The 19,233-nt window shown below is 34.5% G+C and overlaps 1 protein-coding gene across 1 annotated transcript in view; it reads right to left on the reverse strand.

The window, feature by feature from the left end:
- Positions 1-1,674: 1,674 nt before the first annotated feature.
- LOC149804106 (phospholipid-transporting ATPase ABCA3-like) overlaps positions 1,675-19,233 on the reverse strand; it is a 79,289-nt gene continuing 61,730 nt past the window's right edge. The window contains exons 17-19 of the mRNA XM_089954039.1: positions 18,929-19,116; positions 16,599-16,769; positions 1,675-10,758 (exon numbers count right to left, since the gene is read on the reverse strand). Of these exons, the coding sequence (XP_089810165.1) occupies positions 10,320-10,758; positions 16,599-16,769; positions 18,929-19,116 (798 nt within the window). The 3' untranslated portion in view covers positions 1,675-10,319. The remainder of the gene's footprint in view (positions 10,759-16,598; positions 16,770-18,928; positions 19,117-19,233) is intronic.

Genomic DNA, 19,233 nt, shown 5'->3' on the forward strand with positions numbered 1-19,233 from the left:
AATTCCTCAACGTAATCTCAGGATTTAAGAATTCTAAAATTTTACTTTGCTCTTCCATTCTTTTGTGCATTTTTCATGATATATAAAACCATTATTGTCTTGCAGGAGTGTTCCATAATTATTATCAGATATTCTCTACTTTTCATATCAAAATTTTCAGCATTATTTTGAAGAGTCTGAACCAGTGATGTCATAGCTTTATCAAAACTGTCAGATGGAATATTTAAACTTTGTTGTTTTTTTAGCCTAACACAATTTTTCAGCACATGATAGGCTATATACACAGCAGCCAGCTACCGGCAAGCTTTTTCACGTACCTACATTGACTGAACCCCAAGACTCAAACCTATGAAGAGGGAGGTGAGATGGCACTGATCCTTAAAGACAAGCTCTTTAGAACACTATGACATCCAGGGCCCCTATTTTAACTTTAATTGGGCTATTTCATTGTCATCAATAAGAATATTCTCCTTTTCAAAATGAACAGACCAATTCTATAGTGCAACATGTATTACACCTAACACTATAATATCAAAGTCAAGGTCAGTGATTCATGTGACAAATTTTAACCATAATATCAACATGATGTCAAAATATTCTGCATTTATTAAGTCAGCCACATAATGCCGTATAAAAATAAACCCTTATTATATCATATTGTACTAACGTACTTATCCCTCACTCACGCAAAATATTTTTAATCATCTGATGACAAATTCTATTGGTAATGGAAGCCAATGTTACTACTAAACCATTAACATTACACTTGCAAATGAAATTATAAAATCCTCTTTGGTAAGACAATCTGCACATTAACAATGTTATTGTTGTTGTGGGGTTTAGCGCCATTTTTCAGCACATGATAGGCTATACATGGCGGAGAGTATTAATGGTGGAGGAAGAACCTGGAAAAACCTCGGGATGAACCACTGACCCACAAGAAGCTACTGGCAAGCTTTCTCACATACCCACATTAGCCGAATCCTAGACTTGAACCCACGCAGACAGAGGTGAGATGGCAGTGATCTGTAACGGAGAACGCTTTAGACCATTTGGCCACTCGGGGCTCTCACATTAACAAAACTTGTTTCTTAATCCAGATACATTCCATATAATAATATGTATAACTGCCTTGAAGCCATTCACACAGACATTGGAATAACACATTTATATTTACATTGATTGTTTGTATATAAACACCCTTGATTGATTGCAAATTAACACCCTTTATTCATGTTGTGCTAGCTGTTGTCATATCACTGTAAAAGTGGATTAGAGTTTTGCACTAGTGTACTGTGAGGTTTAGACTATATTATATTAGGCATGGATGGGTACCTGGTCTGGCCAAGGTTTGCACTGCCTGGTAAAGACTGACCTAGCACTAGTGTACTGTGAAGTTTAGACTATTATATTAGGCATTGATGGGTACCTGGCCTGGCCAAGATTTGCACTGCCTGGTAAAGACTGACCTGGCTAGGTTGTTTCCTGCTGGGTGCCAGGACCTGGTATCTGGCAAAATTTCCCAAACCATCTATAATTTATATTATTGTTGTATCCTTAGTGTATGGGTTGGTTGTGAAAATATCAAAATGAACTAATACTATTTACCTAAAAAACACATTGCCTATGTAAATAGTTCTCTGCTCATCTAATTAAAAGAAATAAAACAAGAGACACAATGGTACCATGAAACTCATGATAATTTTTAATAGACCATTTCTTCTTAAAGTTAAACATATAATTTAAAAAATAAAAAACAAACAACAACATACAAAGCACAGTTTAAAAAGAATTTTTAGGAGATTCTGAATTTAAAAAAACAAGGTTACCATTCAAATAAAATAAGGTCACCAATGAAAGACATAATATACATGTAACAAAAGCAACATGATGTGACCTTTAAATCAGCTTAAATTGGTACTGTAAAAAGTTCTAAATACATCAGCTGAATACCATAAAACAAGAATTCCATGCAATATTATATATCTCCTGCTCTGCCACTGCACAATCCTACAATAGGCCAAAGTGGGCATGAGATCACTCACCTATCTGAGAGTTGCCTAAAAGCGATGAAATAAGGGCTACTGACCAGAAATATTTGTTTTTATGCTACAAGCTGTTATTAAAAAGTCCTATCTTTAGTTACTGTGGCCATACATGATGATACATCAGTGTGATTTGCATGAAGTTCAATCTGTACACTGAAAACTGTCTAATAATGTCTTATGATCCAACAAAAACCATTATCTATCCATCAAGCTGATTGATCATAATATTTCATGTCAGAATTAGTCTGCACCCATTTACGTCCAGTTTTTGGAGTAGCAAAATGCTTTAACAGATTTATTTTTTTTGAATACATAAAGACGGCTGAAATATGGAAGCTAACTTTAGTTCTTTTTCACCGGTATTCACAGAAGTTTTGAAAATAAATTGAAACAATGGAACAATTTTTAAAGTGATACAATATAGTGCTTCAAGCACGGATATCGATGACCCAGCACTGCCTAGAACATTTTGGAGAAAAGAAAAATCATCTGATGAAATTGTGAAGGCCAAAAGAGAAGCAGATGATTTCGCCAACAATATGATCATTAACATGGATGAATTTGTAATGTATATGACCATATCAAAAGCTCATCTGGTGTTAATATACATACATTACCAAAACTTGTTTCAGAACATTAACATAATAGTTTATCAGAATTATATTACTTAGAATGACGGGATCTTCATTTCAGATATGAAATAATAAAACCACATTGCTGCAGTGAAACTGCAATATTCCCCAAAACATTATCCAAGTTAAATGCCACAATGCTGGATTATCCACATAAACAATTATTTGAATTTAAGACTCATCTGCATATTCAATAACTTCGTTAGCTTGCAAATCTCAATTTTACAAACTTCCAGAATCACATTCAGTTCTTATTCTGTATTGTGCATACAACATAGGAAGGTGATAGAATATCTTGTATTGCCATATAAGTATATTAAAAAAACTTTCATACATGTTGCTGAATTACAACAGCTCAAATTCTCACAGCTCCATAAAGGACTGGAGCTATGTTTATGCTTTGTATTGATTGTTTAAGGTTTGTCTATATATGCAGACTAATATAAAGGTGAACTCTGTGTATCTCTCATATATGTGAGTGCCCAGAAACTGTAATACATGCATAATACAATGTACAGACCGATAATATGGTGAACTTCATGCATCTATCATACACGCTATAGCCCATAATGGTCAAATAAGTATACTTTTAATTCCTGTAATTTAATTTCCGTTTGGTAGGATTTTCATGATCCTAAATTTTCAGCATACAAAAGGACAATTAAAATAATTATGAAAGACATTTTCAGTTTGATTTAAATAGCTTAGGTAATTAATAAGTATGTATATCAAAATCCTTACAAATGTCCATTATCTGTACGATGTACGATAACATTAAATATTACACATTTATTCATATTTTACAACATTACTACTTATTCAAGTTAAATCGCATTGTTACACCATCTCATTCTACACTACACTGCATATCACTTCTGCTTTGATACTGGAGAAGGCATGGAAGGCAGCACTTCTATCCAATGAAAATATTTTACTTGCCCCATGTACAACTAATAGTTTTGGACATGTATCAATAAAAGCAAATATTTTATTTTTCTCTTTTTCTTAAAACTAATTAAAGCTGCATTCCATCCCATAACAAGAGTGATCCTAGTAACACTACTCGTGATTGTGTAATATGATTGTACCTTGCCATCAATAGTGACACTTTGAGAGATCACCAAATTCAGCCTGTTTAAAATCTTGAAGAAATCCTGTTCTAGGGACCAAACATTGTCTAGTTTCCATTATTTCAATCAGTTTTGGTGCACATTTTCATAATACTGTTTTAGATATTCCTTGCTGGAATAGCCATTAGGTCATGGTGTGCTGTTATCTTCAATACTGTATAAACCCGATTATAAGTTGGAAACTGCATAGACCCAAATCTGTCATCATATAATGTTCCAGCAGATTTGAGTCTATGCAGTTTCTTAGATGTAATCAGTAGAATAAACATCACAGACCCTGATCGGACAGTACATTATGTGACAGCAGATCAAGGTCTGAGTTATCTGAAGTTGAACTTTACTTATTAGTGAGTATATGAAGTAACTAATTTTTTTGAGGGAATGCAACTTCAAAGCAATATGACTGATGGTTAACAATCAAATAAAAATGTTACAACAGCAAACTGACGTGTGTGTATACATGAATACATTAAAAATCACTTCAACACCAGCAAACATTCTATTAGTAGATTCAAAACAAACTAAACACCATGGCATACAATAGTAGTACACCGATTTCATTTATTATTTTCTTCAAAAACATAAATGTAGCAAACTGCAGTGTTTCAGTCAGCTTTGAGATAAAAAGGGGTAAACTTGGCCATCTTCATTTGAACTCGGGCACAAGTTATCTTTAATATTACTTCTAATTGTTTCGCACTTTTGTCAAAGACGTTACATTTTAGCAGCATGCCAAGCTTATTCTCAGACAAGAAATTTTATTGGATATACTAAGTGCAGGATTATTTCCAGATGATCACATGGTCACCATATATGGGTCTGGAAGAAAAAGAGGCGAAATAGGTCATGCATAGCAACTGGTGCAAAATCAGAAAGACTGACGGATTTTGTTCATTTTTACATAAACAATCACTGAGTGATTTGGACATGTATTGAATGGTTTGTGCATAATTATATACAATATAAAAAGGTAAAAAAAGCATGTCTTGTTCATTTAGCTAATGCCAATTTTGGCACATTATAACTTTGTGTAGGACTTGGTGTTTATTTTGAGCATATGCTGGCTGAAACACTTCAAAAGGAGTCGATTTACAAACATCTACCAAAAAGCCATTCATTGAACTGCTGCAAACCTCACCCAATATATATTTATTACTTGTTCCTTCATGTTTCTGACATTTACAATTTTGGAATTGGACGCTTCAAGAAAAATTATTGTTTATGATGTGACATGCATGGATTATTTTGAATTTTTAGGAATTGTCAATATCTTTTAATTACATCCTGTCACTGACTTCTTCACTATGTTTATATATCACAATTAGGTTGATTTAATTGTGTTTATCACCAAACTACATGGTAAATTATTAACACAGACAAAAAGGATATATATATATATAGAGAGAGAGGGGGGGGGGTATGAGAAAAAAATTGTCCAACCTGTTAATAATGAATATTTCTTTGTTGTTGTAGGAAAACATTTTTGTTAAATATTGGGAAATAAAGATGGGAAGCACTGCTTAAATTCTGAAGGTTCCCTCCCCTTTAGGAACATCAAATGTATGAATTCAAGACCAAAAATGTGGAAGAAGAAAGAAAATCATTACTGCTTAATATAACTTTTAAGTCACACTGCCACATTAGTGTAATGTGGTCTGGTCAGAAATAATGCAAGTAATTAGTGATTTATTATGTGTTCACTATATCAATGCACAGTCTTTCTGTTTTTGCTTTAGGTTTTGGATCAGGTTCACTGTGCTCAACTGGTTTAGTGCTCCAAGTGAAAATTGTGCAAATCAGACAACACTATGATGACATGGCCATAAAAACCATTCTTACCTGTGTCAGCATACTCATACCACTGGAACAGTGTCACTAGACTCATACAACTGTGACAATATCACTAGACTCATACCACCAGGAAAGTCTTACTAGACTCATACCACTGGGACAATATCACTAGACTCATACCACTGGGACAATATCACTAGACTCATACATGGCCGTAAAAACCATTTTTCCCTGTGTCAGCATACTCATACCACTGGGACAGTGTCACTAGACTCATACAACTGGGACAATATCACTAGACTCATACCACTGGGAAAGTCTTACTAGACTCATACCACTGGGACAATATCACTAGACTCATACCACTGGGAAAGTCTTACTAGACTCATACAACTGGGACAATATCTCTAGACTCAAACAACTGGGACAATATCACTAGACTCATACCACCAGGAAAGTCCTACTAGACTCATATCACTGGGACAATATCACTAGACTCATACCACCAGGAAAGTCTTACTAGACTCATACCACTGGGAAAGTCTTACTAGACTCATACCACCAGAACAGTGGAACTAGATGCATACCAGAGGTACAAAGTGTCAATAAACTCTAGTAACAGTGCCTCTTCAATAATACTGAAAAGTCTGCTTGTATTTGTCAAATGATTTAAGTAAATGAAATAGTTTTTTCTTCAGTATAATATGAAAAAACAAAATTTTGTATAAAATATAAACATATAGAGTATTTTGTCACATACATAAATGCACAGAGTGTGTCCACAGAATCCAATTAACCCTGCTGAAATTATTCTGTCTAAACATGGCTGGGTAGAGTATTGGCCTCGCTGTGTCATTCTTGTTTTATGGCTGTGGCACTGAGCCTATCTCAATAGGTATTTGATTGTTTCGATAAGGAAGCCTAGCCTCACACTTTTACAATACAGGCCTGTTGGTTTACAAACCCTGTTTTTAAGTTGAGAATGTGCCAGATAATCAGATCTGAAGATATGCACATGTCAGAGCCCTCTGACCTTGACAGATGATTAGATCTAAAAATAGCATATATCTCATCTTTAAGAACTTGACAGGTGGTTTGAACTGAATATGTGCACACGTATGAGATTTAAAAACTTGACAGATGATTTGAACTGAATATGTGCACATGTCTGGGCTTTACAAACTTGACAGATGATTTGAACTGAATAGGTGCACATGTTTGGGATTTACAAACTTGACAGATGATTTGAACTGAATATGTGCACATGTTTGGGCTTTACAAACTTGACAGATGATTTGAACTGAATAGGTGCACATGTTTGGGATTTACAAACTTGACAGATGATTTGAACTGAATATGTGCACATGTTTGGGCTTTACAAACTTGACAGACGATTTGAACTGAATAGGTGCACATGTTTGAGATTTACAAACTTGACAGATGATTTGAACTGAATATGTGCACATGTCTGGGATTTACAAACTTGACATGATTTGAACTGAATATGTGCACATGTTTGGGCTTTACAAACTTGACATGATTTGAACTGAATATGTGCACATGTTTGGGATTTACAAACTTGACATGATTGAACTGAATAGGTGCACATGTTTGGGCTTTACAAACTTGACATGATTTGAACTGAATATGTGCACGTTTGGGATTTACAAACTTGACAGATGATTTGAACTGAATATGTGCACATGTTTGGGATTTACAAATTTGACAGATGATTTGAACTGAATATGTGCACATGTCTGGGATTTAAAAACTTGCCAGATGATTTGAACTGAACAGGTGCACATGTTTGGGATTTACAAACTTGGCAGATGATTTGAACTGAATAGGTGCACGTGTTGGGTCTTTAAGACCTTGCCAGATGATTTTAACTTAATTGTGCACATGTTTGGGATTTACAAACTTGACAGATGATTTGAACTGAATATGTGCACATGTTTGGGATTTACAAACTTGACAGATGATTTGAACTGAATATGTGCACATGTTTGGGATTTACAAACTTGACAGATGATTTTAACTGAATATGTGCACGTTTGGGATTTAAAAACTTGCCAGATGGTTTGAACTGAACAGGTGCACATGTTGGGGCTTTAAGACCTTGCCTGAGGATTAGATCTGAAGATATGTACATGTCTAGGTCATGATCATAATATCTACCAAGCTTTAGCGCAATCCTGTAAGAGTCACTGTAAGCTCTTCTTTATTCATGTATTTACAGGATTTGATCTATTGTTCATAGGGAACATATTTACCAGGTTTAAGTATGACAGGCTAGAAATGAAAAAAGATTTGTGGGCACCTGAAGATATTTAAAACACAATTATTATGCAACTTTGTACATTTATGATGACATAACATTGCATAAGCTTGTGAGAAAAATATTAACTAACAACATGCACATCTGTACATCTAAATGAAATGTTTTCAATGTTTTAATTGAGTGCATCATATATAGTTAACCTTATTCTTGTCAAGTGTTGAAGTGTCTTCAAAAGCACATAACAATGAGTAAGGGCTGTTTCAGTAAAACATACATGGGACCCAGAGAAGGCACTTTTAATGTCGGGAACTCACCCATAGATCCAATTTAGAATTTTCTTTTCATGTTAATATGAACTTTGTACAATCAAAGTTCACTGACATATAGTTTTAAAAAAAAGACTTCCTTCCCTGGGTACAATGTATGTTTGAAATTAAATTTCGAAAACAATAAATAGTGTTCATGATAGTCAACATAACCATATAACAAAATTATACAACTGTCCATGGAATGTAATCTAAAACAAATTATACAACTGTCCATTGAATGTAATATAAAAAATATTATGCAATTGTCCATGGAATGTAATCTAAAAAAAATTATACAACTGTCTTTGGAATGTAATCTAAAAAAAATTATACAACTGTCTTTGGAATGTAATCTAAAAAAAATTATACAACTGTCCATTGAATGTAATCTAAAAAATATTATACAACTGTCCATTGAATGTAATCTAAAAAAAATTATACAATTGTCTTTGGAATGTAATCTAAAGAATATTATACAATTGTCTTTGGAATGTAATCTAAAAAAAATTATACAACTGTCTTTGGAATGTAATCTAAAAAATATTATACAACTGTCCTTGGAATGTGATCTAAAAAGAATTGTACAATTGTCTTTGGAATGTAATCTAAAAAAAATTATACAACTGTCCTTGGAACGTGATCTAAAAAGAATTATACAACTGTCCTTGGAATGTCATCTAAAAGAAATTATACAACTGTCCTTGGAATGTAATCTAAAAAAAAATTATACAACTCCATGGAATGTAATCTAAAACAATAAAGACCTGATTCCACATATCTCTTGTCAGCTTGTCAACAGTTACTATTATTGGTTGTGCCTATGAAAAGTTAGTTAGACTAGAATAACTATATCACAGGTGCCACAAACATTAGTCTCAAGGCACTGTATGGTGAGTTTGCTATCAAACTTTCATCACTAACCTCTTTTCCTGCTAACCTAAGCTGACTTTTGCATGTGAGACACAGAATTTACTCCGATGTCCATTTAAAATTTTCAGTGGATTAACTCAAGATCTCTATGCTAAAATATCAATATAACTTAAGACATAGGTATTGCATTATAATCTATGATATCTGTTTTATCATAATTAATGGGAAACAATCCATCTATATAAAAAAAGAATATCATTTAAATTTAAGGAACATTCAATCAAGCCATTTTTAAAAATTGATTTCTGAAGTTGAAATCAAGTTTCTGTAATGCTTGCAGGAATGGGTTGCAGAATAAATTGTTGTGTTCTTCTTGTAAACTATTTGATTATTTATTTTCATGACATTCAAGTGTATGTATAATGCTTATTTCATTAAACCTGTTTAAAATTTAAATGTAAATCATTTCAAATTTGAAACAACAATATCAGGACAATAACCATAACCATATAATGCTTTCTTATAATTACAGGTGGTTTTTATGCTCTTATGTATGATAAGCATATATGGAAAGAAAAATGTATCATGGACTTTTTATGCGGTTTGGATGTCTAGACCAGACTGATGTAGTATGATACTGATGGTGGATTAACACAGCGGCAAGAAGCAGAAGGATGAATGACAACAATGCATGTGGATGAAGATAAATTTTAGCAGTTTAACTTATTACCCAATTAAAAACAGTTACAAAGCCACTCAAGCAGGATTAAACTCATTTTTTTTTAAATAGCAAAATTACTGGGGAACCAATAAAGCATAATTTTGAAAACAGTAACCATAAATTTCAGGATGAATCAGAACAATGTAATGCTTATTTTCAAGGAAATATTTTCTATTTTGCATTGAATTTAATACTGAATTCAGTAACAACTATATGGAATATATATTTTCAAGCAGTTTCTTGACACTAATTAGCTAAGTTATAGGTCATTTCATTCCTTTTTCTCATGTTATCAATTCCTAATATACAATGGAGGTTTACAATGACCTATTGATGAGACTGTTACTAAGTACCTATATGTATGTAAATGCAGGTACAAAGCTTTATCTTTATTTACTGATGTTGACTGTAGATCTGATCCAACAACAAAAGCTTCAATCATAAATAACTTTTGTCTACAGGCTTACACTTTTTTTGCCAAAAGGCCGATAAATTATAAAATTAACATGACCTTGAGCTTTTAAAAAGTGATTTTAGCTTATGTACAGCATGGACATTTGAAGAGTTTCCAGAATCCTCGTTTTTCCTTGACTGGAGGGACTTGATTCTGTGTGAAGGCCAGGAATATCTGTTCCAGACTGGTTTGATGTACTGAGTAATCATCTACACCAAACAATTCCTTTGATTCTTCCATACGAGCAAAGATGTGTCCCAGTCGAGTCTGCTGATCTGGAATCTGGAAATGGATGTAACCTTGCTTGTCATCAAAGACCTGGGCTGATGGGAAATTTTCCTTTATGAAATTGATCAAGGGATCCATGGGGACTGATTCACCTTCTGCAGCCATCTTCATTCGACAGATAAGAGAGAATCCCTGACCAAATTTGGTCTTCAGACGCTGGGTACTACCAAAGCAGACAAATTCGGCATTGACCATGATGACGATCTTAGTGCAAAGGGCCTCACATTCCTCCATACTGAAATATATGCAAAACATTTGGTAACATGCTGAATGCATGGATAAGACTGGGTTCTACTCAACATACAGCTGAGGCTAATAACAAACTATAATACATGCATAATACAAATAAAACAAAGTACCAATCAGAGCATGAACAGCATCGCTGTGATACTTTCAGAATAATGAAATATCTGTGACATCTCATCTTTTTTCTCAAAGCTATGATGGGATACTTGTTATAACAAGTCAATAAACTGCAGATTGTGTGAAATATGTATATAGAGATGTATAGAATGTGCACACAATCATGTGTAGAATAAGCACACAATCGTGTGTGGAATACATTACACAATCATCTGTAGATTCTGCACACCATCATCTGTAGAATATTTACACAATCATGTGTAGAATATGCACACAATCATGTGTAGAATATTTACACAATCATGTGTAGAATATGCACATTCATGTGTAGAATATGCATACAATCATGTGTAGAATATGTATACAATCATGTGTAGAATATGCACACTATCATGTGTAGAATATGCACACAATCATCTGTAGACTCTGTACACAATCATCTATAGACTGCAAACAATCATGTGTGGAACATGCTCATAATAATGTGTAGAATATATGCACACAACCATGTGAATAATGTTTACACAATCATCTCTGGATTCTGCACACAATCATGTTTAGACTATGCATACATTCATGTGTAGACTATGCACAATCATGTGATGTCTATGCACACAATCATATGTAGACTGCACATAATCATCTGTAGACTGCACACAATCTATAGACTTTGCACACAATCATGTGTAGACTATGTACTGATTCATGTGTAAATTCAGCACACAATCATGTGCATAATATTTACACAATCATGTGTAGACTATGCACACAATCATGTGTAGGCTCTGCACACAATCATGTATAGACTCTGCACACAATCATCTGTAGACTGCACACAATCTATAGACTTTGCACACAATCATATGTAGACTATGCACACAGTCATTTGCATTATATGCACACAACCATATGTAGACTCTGCACACAATCATGTGTAGACTCTGCACACAATCATATGTAGACTATGCACACAATCATATGAAGACTCTGCACACAATCATCTGTAGACTGCACACAATCATGTGTAGAATATGCACACAATCATGTGTAGACTATGCATACAATCATGTCTTGACTATGCACACAATCATCTGCAATCTATGCACACAATGTATAGACTATGCACACAATCATATGAAGACTCTGCACACAATCATCTGTAGACCGCACACAATCATGTGTAGAATATGCACACAATCATGTGTAGACTATGCACACAATCATGTGTTGACTATGCACACAATCATCTGCAATCTCTGCACATGATCATCTGCAATCTCTGCATATAATCATGTGTAGACTATGCATACAATCATGTGTAGACTATGCATACAATCATGTGTAGACTATGCATACAATCATGTGTAGACTATGCATACAATCATCTGTAGACTTTGCACACAAACATCTGTAGACTATGCATATAATCATGTGTAGACTATGCATACAATGATCTGTAGACTTTGCACACAATCATCTGTAGACTGCACACAATCACATCTAGACCATGCACACTAGCATGTGTAAAATATGAACCCTATCAGGACTAAATTGATCCTTGTGAATCCGTCTCTAGATTAACTCAACTATGAAACTTTTAATCACTTTGATGGTAAGTTAATCTGGTTCACAGTATCACCACAAAAAGTCTGTGACTATCTCCTTATCAGCCACTAGGTGGAGATTCACTGTATGTGGCCATTTGCTGGTATCAGATAATCGTGCGCAAGGATTTAAATACATTTTTTTCTCCCTCCCTTGGGGTACATAAATGGTGGTCACAAGGCCTTCTTTACAAAACATCCAATTAATGTGACATTTTCAGGTATTTTTTTGACAAAGTTTTACACGTGTAGTCATAACAGGGTAAAGATCAGGGTAAGAAGAGCAGAGGGCAAAAAATGATAACATAGCAGTCAACCTGGGCTAATGTGATGGTAGGAAGACTGGCATGCTCAGCCCCACAGCTACTGTTGATGGGATATTTTTGCAACATTGTTAGAAGGTGACAAATAGGACATTGCTTTTCTTTCAACATCATGTTTTTAAATGTGTCTATGGATACAACTCCAAATCAAGGTCGTCAATAAATAATATAAATATTAACTCCTTTTGTTGACTTTATTGTCATATTTGCCCTCTATATGAAGAACATCTGCCCATAAAGGACAATATTCTGTGTTAACAGTGATTCTTTTGTTGACAGACAATGTTGTATAAATAGCAGTGTTCTTCTGGCCATGCTTACACTATAAAAATCACATACTTCATTTCTTTATTTGACCTGTCATTATATTTACAACCTGGTTCACATACCTTCTGTACAGCTTTGCAAGTTGCAATAATTCTAACTTATCAAACAGATAAATCTGAATTAAAATTACTAATACTTTCTGCATATCTTTGGAAGCATGACACTAGATGATATGATGACTGGAAAGAAGAGTCCATCAAATGGACTGTAGAAATTCATGGGAACTAAATTTCCCATTCCTGTCATTCTTTATAACTGCTGAAAAAAGAAATCATGCAAAATTCTTGAAATTAGTATCAAAGAATATTTTCTTGCATATATGCTTGAGTTAACATATATATGATAAGTGCAGTACAAGAATCTTAATCATGAACTTATACATTGTACCCTCATGTCATAGATGATTGAATTCATTACTGACACTCTCATGATGTGTCCAGAGGCCCGAGTGGCAGAGTGGTCTAAAGCGCTCTCCATTACGGATCACTGCCATCTCACCCTGTCTGCCTGGGTTCAAGTCTCGGATTCAGCCAATGTGGGTATGCGAGAAAGCTTGCCAGTAGCTTTTCATGGGTCGGTGGTTCTTTCAGGGTTTTTCCTGGGTTCTTCCTCCACATTAATACTGGCTGCCATGTATAGTCAATCATGTGCTGAAACATGGTGTTAAACCCTACAACAACAACAACTTGATGTGTCCCCTCAAGCTACAGTTAGTTATAATCCAAAACTATTACTGTAGTATCATTTATTTTTGTTCGGCTCAATTTTTGTGGTTTTTTAAAATAAAAGGCATTTTTGTGGGTACTTAAATTTATGGTTTTTGCCTGTCAAAGTTTGCATATTAGTAGGTAATTAATTTCATGGTTTAACCTCAACAAATACCCAAAATAAAGAATACAAAAGAATAAAACTATGCCAACACAAACGGCGGTCACTTTAATGATTAAAACAATACTACCACCTGTATGAGCACAAATCAAAGACCTGGCAAGTTCAATAATTACACCGTGTTTTTGACCAAGTGAATAACATCAGTCAAAGCAAATGAATCCAACAACACTAAAACAGTACTTCCATCTCTATGAGCACAAATAAAACACATGTAAAGATTAAACACTTTCGCCATGTTTTTGTTTGAGTGCTCAACATCAAAGGAAGCCAACACAACCAACAACACTAGGCCAATCAGTTATTAAAATACATATGAATGATCTCTTACTGTCCATCAAGTTGCACCATCAGTACTTTCTGATTATCATGGTGTTAACACAGTGGCTTAAGAGTGGTAAAATTCAACTTAGACCCCCTCAGTTCCTGGACTTCCTAACCCATAAGAAACTGCGAACACGACGCAGGCGCTTGCTTACCAGGCAGCTAATATTTCTGGCTGTCTCTTGTATAAACTGACTTCAACCACTAGACTTTACAGTAAATATAGAGTACAAAGAAAAATTAAAGTCACACTTCAACAAGTGGTATGCTAGACAGGTCATAGATGCCATTATGGAAAAAGATGTTACTGGTTACGATCAGTGCACAGTATTAGTAAACCTTGCAACCTAATTAATCAAGCCAGTTCATGCTGAATGGATAATTGCTGCTCATGCGACAATGAGTGAAAAATTGGACCTAATTATCAGTGGTTTTGAGAAAGCAGAATTTGTTTAATTTAGCAATTTTTTTCTTTTCTCTGAGTAGCATCTGTGAGCACCATGAGACTTGAATGACACGATACTGATACAGTGTAATTTTCAAAAAATCTGTGAAGTGTGAGTTTTAATACTCTGCTGTAATTAGTGTATATATATATGTATGTGCGTACATATATATATATATATATATATATATATATATATATATATATATATATATAATTTCGTTAATAATAGTGTTTCAAGAAATAGTTATGGTATTTTACAGGATTGTAGTTCTTTTGGATTAGAAATGCATGGATAAAATGAAATGTGCTTTCAGATGGATTTAAATGTTTCAACAACAGTTGTACTTAAGTGAATGTTCAAATAAGTATTCAATTCAATTTTTGTATACTGTTATTTTGTATTATTTTTTCTTTCATTTTCAGTATTACTATTGTTTGAATACCTTATGCTTTTTCTCTGTTCTCTATCCATCCTTACTTGCCTCACATATTGATTTAAGGCAGTAAGTGTAAAATTACAGCTATCATATTCCTTATCAAATGTGTGCATTGAAACAATATAAAATGATTTATAATTCTTGTTTCATAAGGTTAAAATAAAAAATAAAACCGCTAATATAAAATTACCAGATTACAGGATTGACCTTGATTTATCAAATGCTAGTAGCTGTGTTAATAACTAGAAATGAAGCAGTGTAAAAAAAACGGGGGAAGGGTCATCATCCTGCGTGGGTCATTTTTCACTGGGATATAAATTCGCGGTTTGGGGCAACAACGAAAACCACAAAAATTGGTTCCCCACAAAAATTGATGATACTACAGTATTTGTTTGAATTGTTGTATTCACAAACCAGTATCCTTCAAAAGCCCAAATTATAACATCTGAAAAGGCACTCACTTGAGATAATTCAGATAAAGTGTACAAATCAGGTTTGAATAAATAAATTTTAATTCATTTATGCTTGTTTTATGATGTGCATAACCCAATATATTTGTATACAATGACCTTTAACCTTGACATGAACATCTAAGTGTTGCTTATTAACTTGTTTGCTATAATGCAACTAAACAGAGAATCTGGGCAACTAAACACAGAGTCTGGGCCACTAAATACAAAGTCTGGGCAACTAAACACAGAGTCTGGGCCACTAAATACAAAGTCTGGACAACTAAATATAGAGTCAGGGCAACTAAATACAAAGTCTGGGCAAAAGCGATCATCAAGCAATATGATTTTCTTGATAGTTCCTCTCATGGCAATGTTGGAAATCATTTGGCACCCTTCTTATTTAAAGCTAGCTATATTGAAAATTCCACATAACATTGACATGATTTTCAAGCTGGCCATGGAAGTACTATGTTCGATGAGCACCATTTTCATACATGACCGTCCAGATCTCAGGATGAGACAGTGTACTAAGATTTGAGACATTCTTTAAAGTCATTAGGTGGAGCAGCAATAATAAACAACTGCAAACTGATGCAGGAGACTGGATAACTGATGATGGAGAAACAACATATACAGAACCATTGAATATGCACTTAGAGTCTCTAACCATTAACCCTAAAATAAATGTCTCAAGAGGCCCTAAGTGCATCCATTTGGTTTTAATTGCAGCCAAATGGCTCCATTACTAAAATCTTATATTTAAAATCATGCAAAATCCTGTATTTTAGCAGTGTATCCCAATATATTGTATCCCCATCTGACTAAAATTTACCCCATAAAGGATGGCTTGTCCCCCAATTCCAATTACCCTAGAAGATTCCGTGCAGAAATATTGCGGTTAAATCATACCTGTGAGAGGTGAGAATAATGGTGCGTCCGCTAGCCCGGATTTGAGATAGGACATTCCAGATCTGTCTCCTGGCACTAGGATCTACTCCAGTAGTGGGTTCATCCAGGAATATAAATTGTGGGTCTCCAATAAGAGCGATAGCAAGACTCAATTTCCTCTTGTTTCCACCGCTGAAAAGGGAAATTTTTCCTTGTGTTGTATATAGAACTTAATGATTACCCACATAATCCTGTACCCCATTGAATCTGCAGGCTTTTCCCATTGACTACAAGATACTATATCTGACATAAGCTATCACTCCCATTTCAGCGAGTACCAATGCTATGCGTCAACATCATTACATCTTATGAAATACAAAACAAATCTACTATTGCCTTTATCCTTTGTTGTTGTTGAGTTTAACTATAGTTTCGTGCGCACAATTGTACATTTATCCTTGTAATGCTTTCACCAGTAGCATAGTCTGGTAACAGTTGGTACCATACCTATCTTACAACAACTGGTAACACAGTTGGTACCATACCTATCTTACAACAACTGGTAACACAGTTGGTACCATACCTATCTTACAACAACTGGTAACACAGTTGGTACCATACCTGTCATACAACAACTGGTAACACAGTTGGTACCATACCTATCTTACAACAACTGGTAACATGGTTGGTACCATACCTATCTTACAACAACTGGTAACACAGTTGGTACCATACCTGTCATACAACAACTGGTAACACAGTTGGTACCATACCTATCTTACAACAACTGGTAACATGGTTGGTACCATACCTATCTTACAACAACTGGTAACATAGTTGGTACCATACCTATCATACAACAACTGGTAACACAGTTGGTACCATACCTATCATACAACAACTGGTAACACAGTTAGTACCATACATATAATACGACAATACAGTTCTCCAGGAGAATAATAACACAAACTTAAAATTATAATCACAAAGAATATTAACCAAACTTGAAAGAACATCAAATTTCACATACAAAAATGACTTTTTGTACTCACAAACCACCTTAAATGGTTCTGTTCATAACAACGTGAAAGTAAATCTTGTGAAAAAAGAGAGACAGTAAACAGCTATGATCTACATGGCTTGATGCCTAATGCTCATGGGCAGTTTATACAATTAATTTATATTGTGGAGATTAAAAGATAGAGGCTCTCAGTTAATGTGTGTGATTTAGATTTTTAACGTAGCTTTAACAATTTTTCATTCATAATGCTATGATGTCTGCAGTGTGGCAGTTTGTAGTGATGCCTAGCACTGGAACATCATGTCGCAGACATGCAGCATGATGTCCCACCCCGTCACATTATCCTGACACCAGGCTGACCAGTCCTAACACTAACCTCTTAATGCTGAGCGCCAAGCGAAGAAGCTGTTGGTACCATTTTTGTAAGTCTTTGATATGATTCAGCCAGGGATTGAACCCACAACCTCCCGCATCTGAGGCTAACGTTCTAACCACTAGGACACCACAGTGGTTGTCTGTCAGTTAAAACAACCAACATTCCACAGACTTGAAAATTGACTGTCAATAGCAAAAGTCGTTTTTTGCTTTACAGTCCTTTTGAACAATGCAATCTGGAAGCACATTAGGCTAATTTGCATAAGTACACAAAACTGAATTCAATCGAAGTTCAATTAATGGGAAATGCATGATGAAGAAACAAGTTATTGCACTTCATTGCCTGGAATGAAGATGTTTGATCATCTTTGTAAAGAATTTATTGGCTAGCTTGTGATCAGCAGCTGCATTTTACTCCAATCACAAAAATATGATTATTTCGATAGTTGGAATGTTCAAGCTGGGTACTGAGCGTAAGTGTGATTCATTTTTTAAGGCAAAAATGTCGAAACACAGCTTTGATTCAGGGAAGGATATGCCATCTGTAAAGTGAACAATGACCAGCAAAACCAAATTTCAGAACTTCTGGTTGTTGGAAGTTAACTTTGTGAAGCTTAGCTGCAATGGGAAACATTTTATACTTCTTACACAATGCAAACACCTTACTGACATTTGTCATTCAGGAGTATGTAGAAATAGCATTCTGAATGCTCTGAAATATTCAACATGATCTTTAAACAATAGTACCATCCAGTTAAATAAAAAAAAAAGATAGAAAACAACTATTTTTTAAAATTTTGTATAATTTTCAGATGATTTCTTCAAGTAAACAAAATATTCTGAGATATGTTTTTAAAACTGTCATCTCTGAGTTGCAAGTGAAACAGCTCAAGATGAAGTAAAATCATTTAATTTATAAAACTTTTATATTACTGGCACTGTTACATGTTAATACCTATAAAAGGCAGTCTGCTTGTCTGCATGTTCTCTAAGCATCAAGACATCGATCAGTTCCTTTACAACATCACTGATTTGACCTTCAGAGATTCCTCTCAGGCGGCCAAACATTGTAAGAGTCTCGCGGCCTGTCATCTGATCTATCAGACCGTCAAACTGGGGACAGTAGCCGAGTTTCTTGTGAACCTGGAATGTTTTAATACAATGAACTTTGGCTCAAATTTGGGTGCAATAATAACATATCAAACATGATGCCCTTGACAAGAACTTTCACGAACCTCACATATCTGGCAAAATAAAAAA

This window comes from Sinohyriopsis cumingii, chromosome 3 (assembly GCF_028554795.1).
Source record: "Sinohyriopsis cumingii isolate HCF-2022 chromosome 3, ASM2855479v2, whole genome shotgun sequence".
Lineage (NCBI taxonomy): Eukaryota > Metazoa > Mollusca > Bivalvia > Unionida > Unionidae > Sinohyriopsis > Sinohyriopsis cumingii.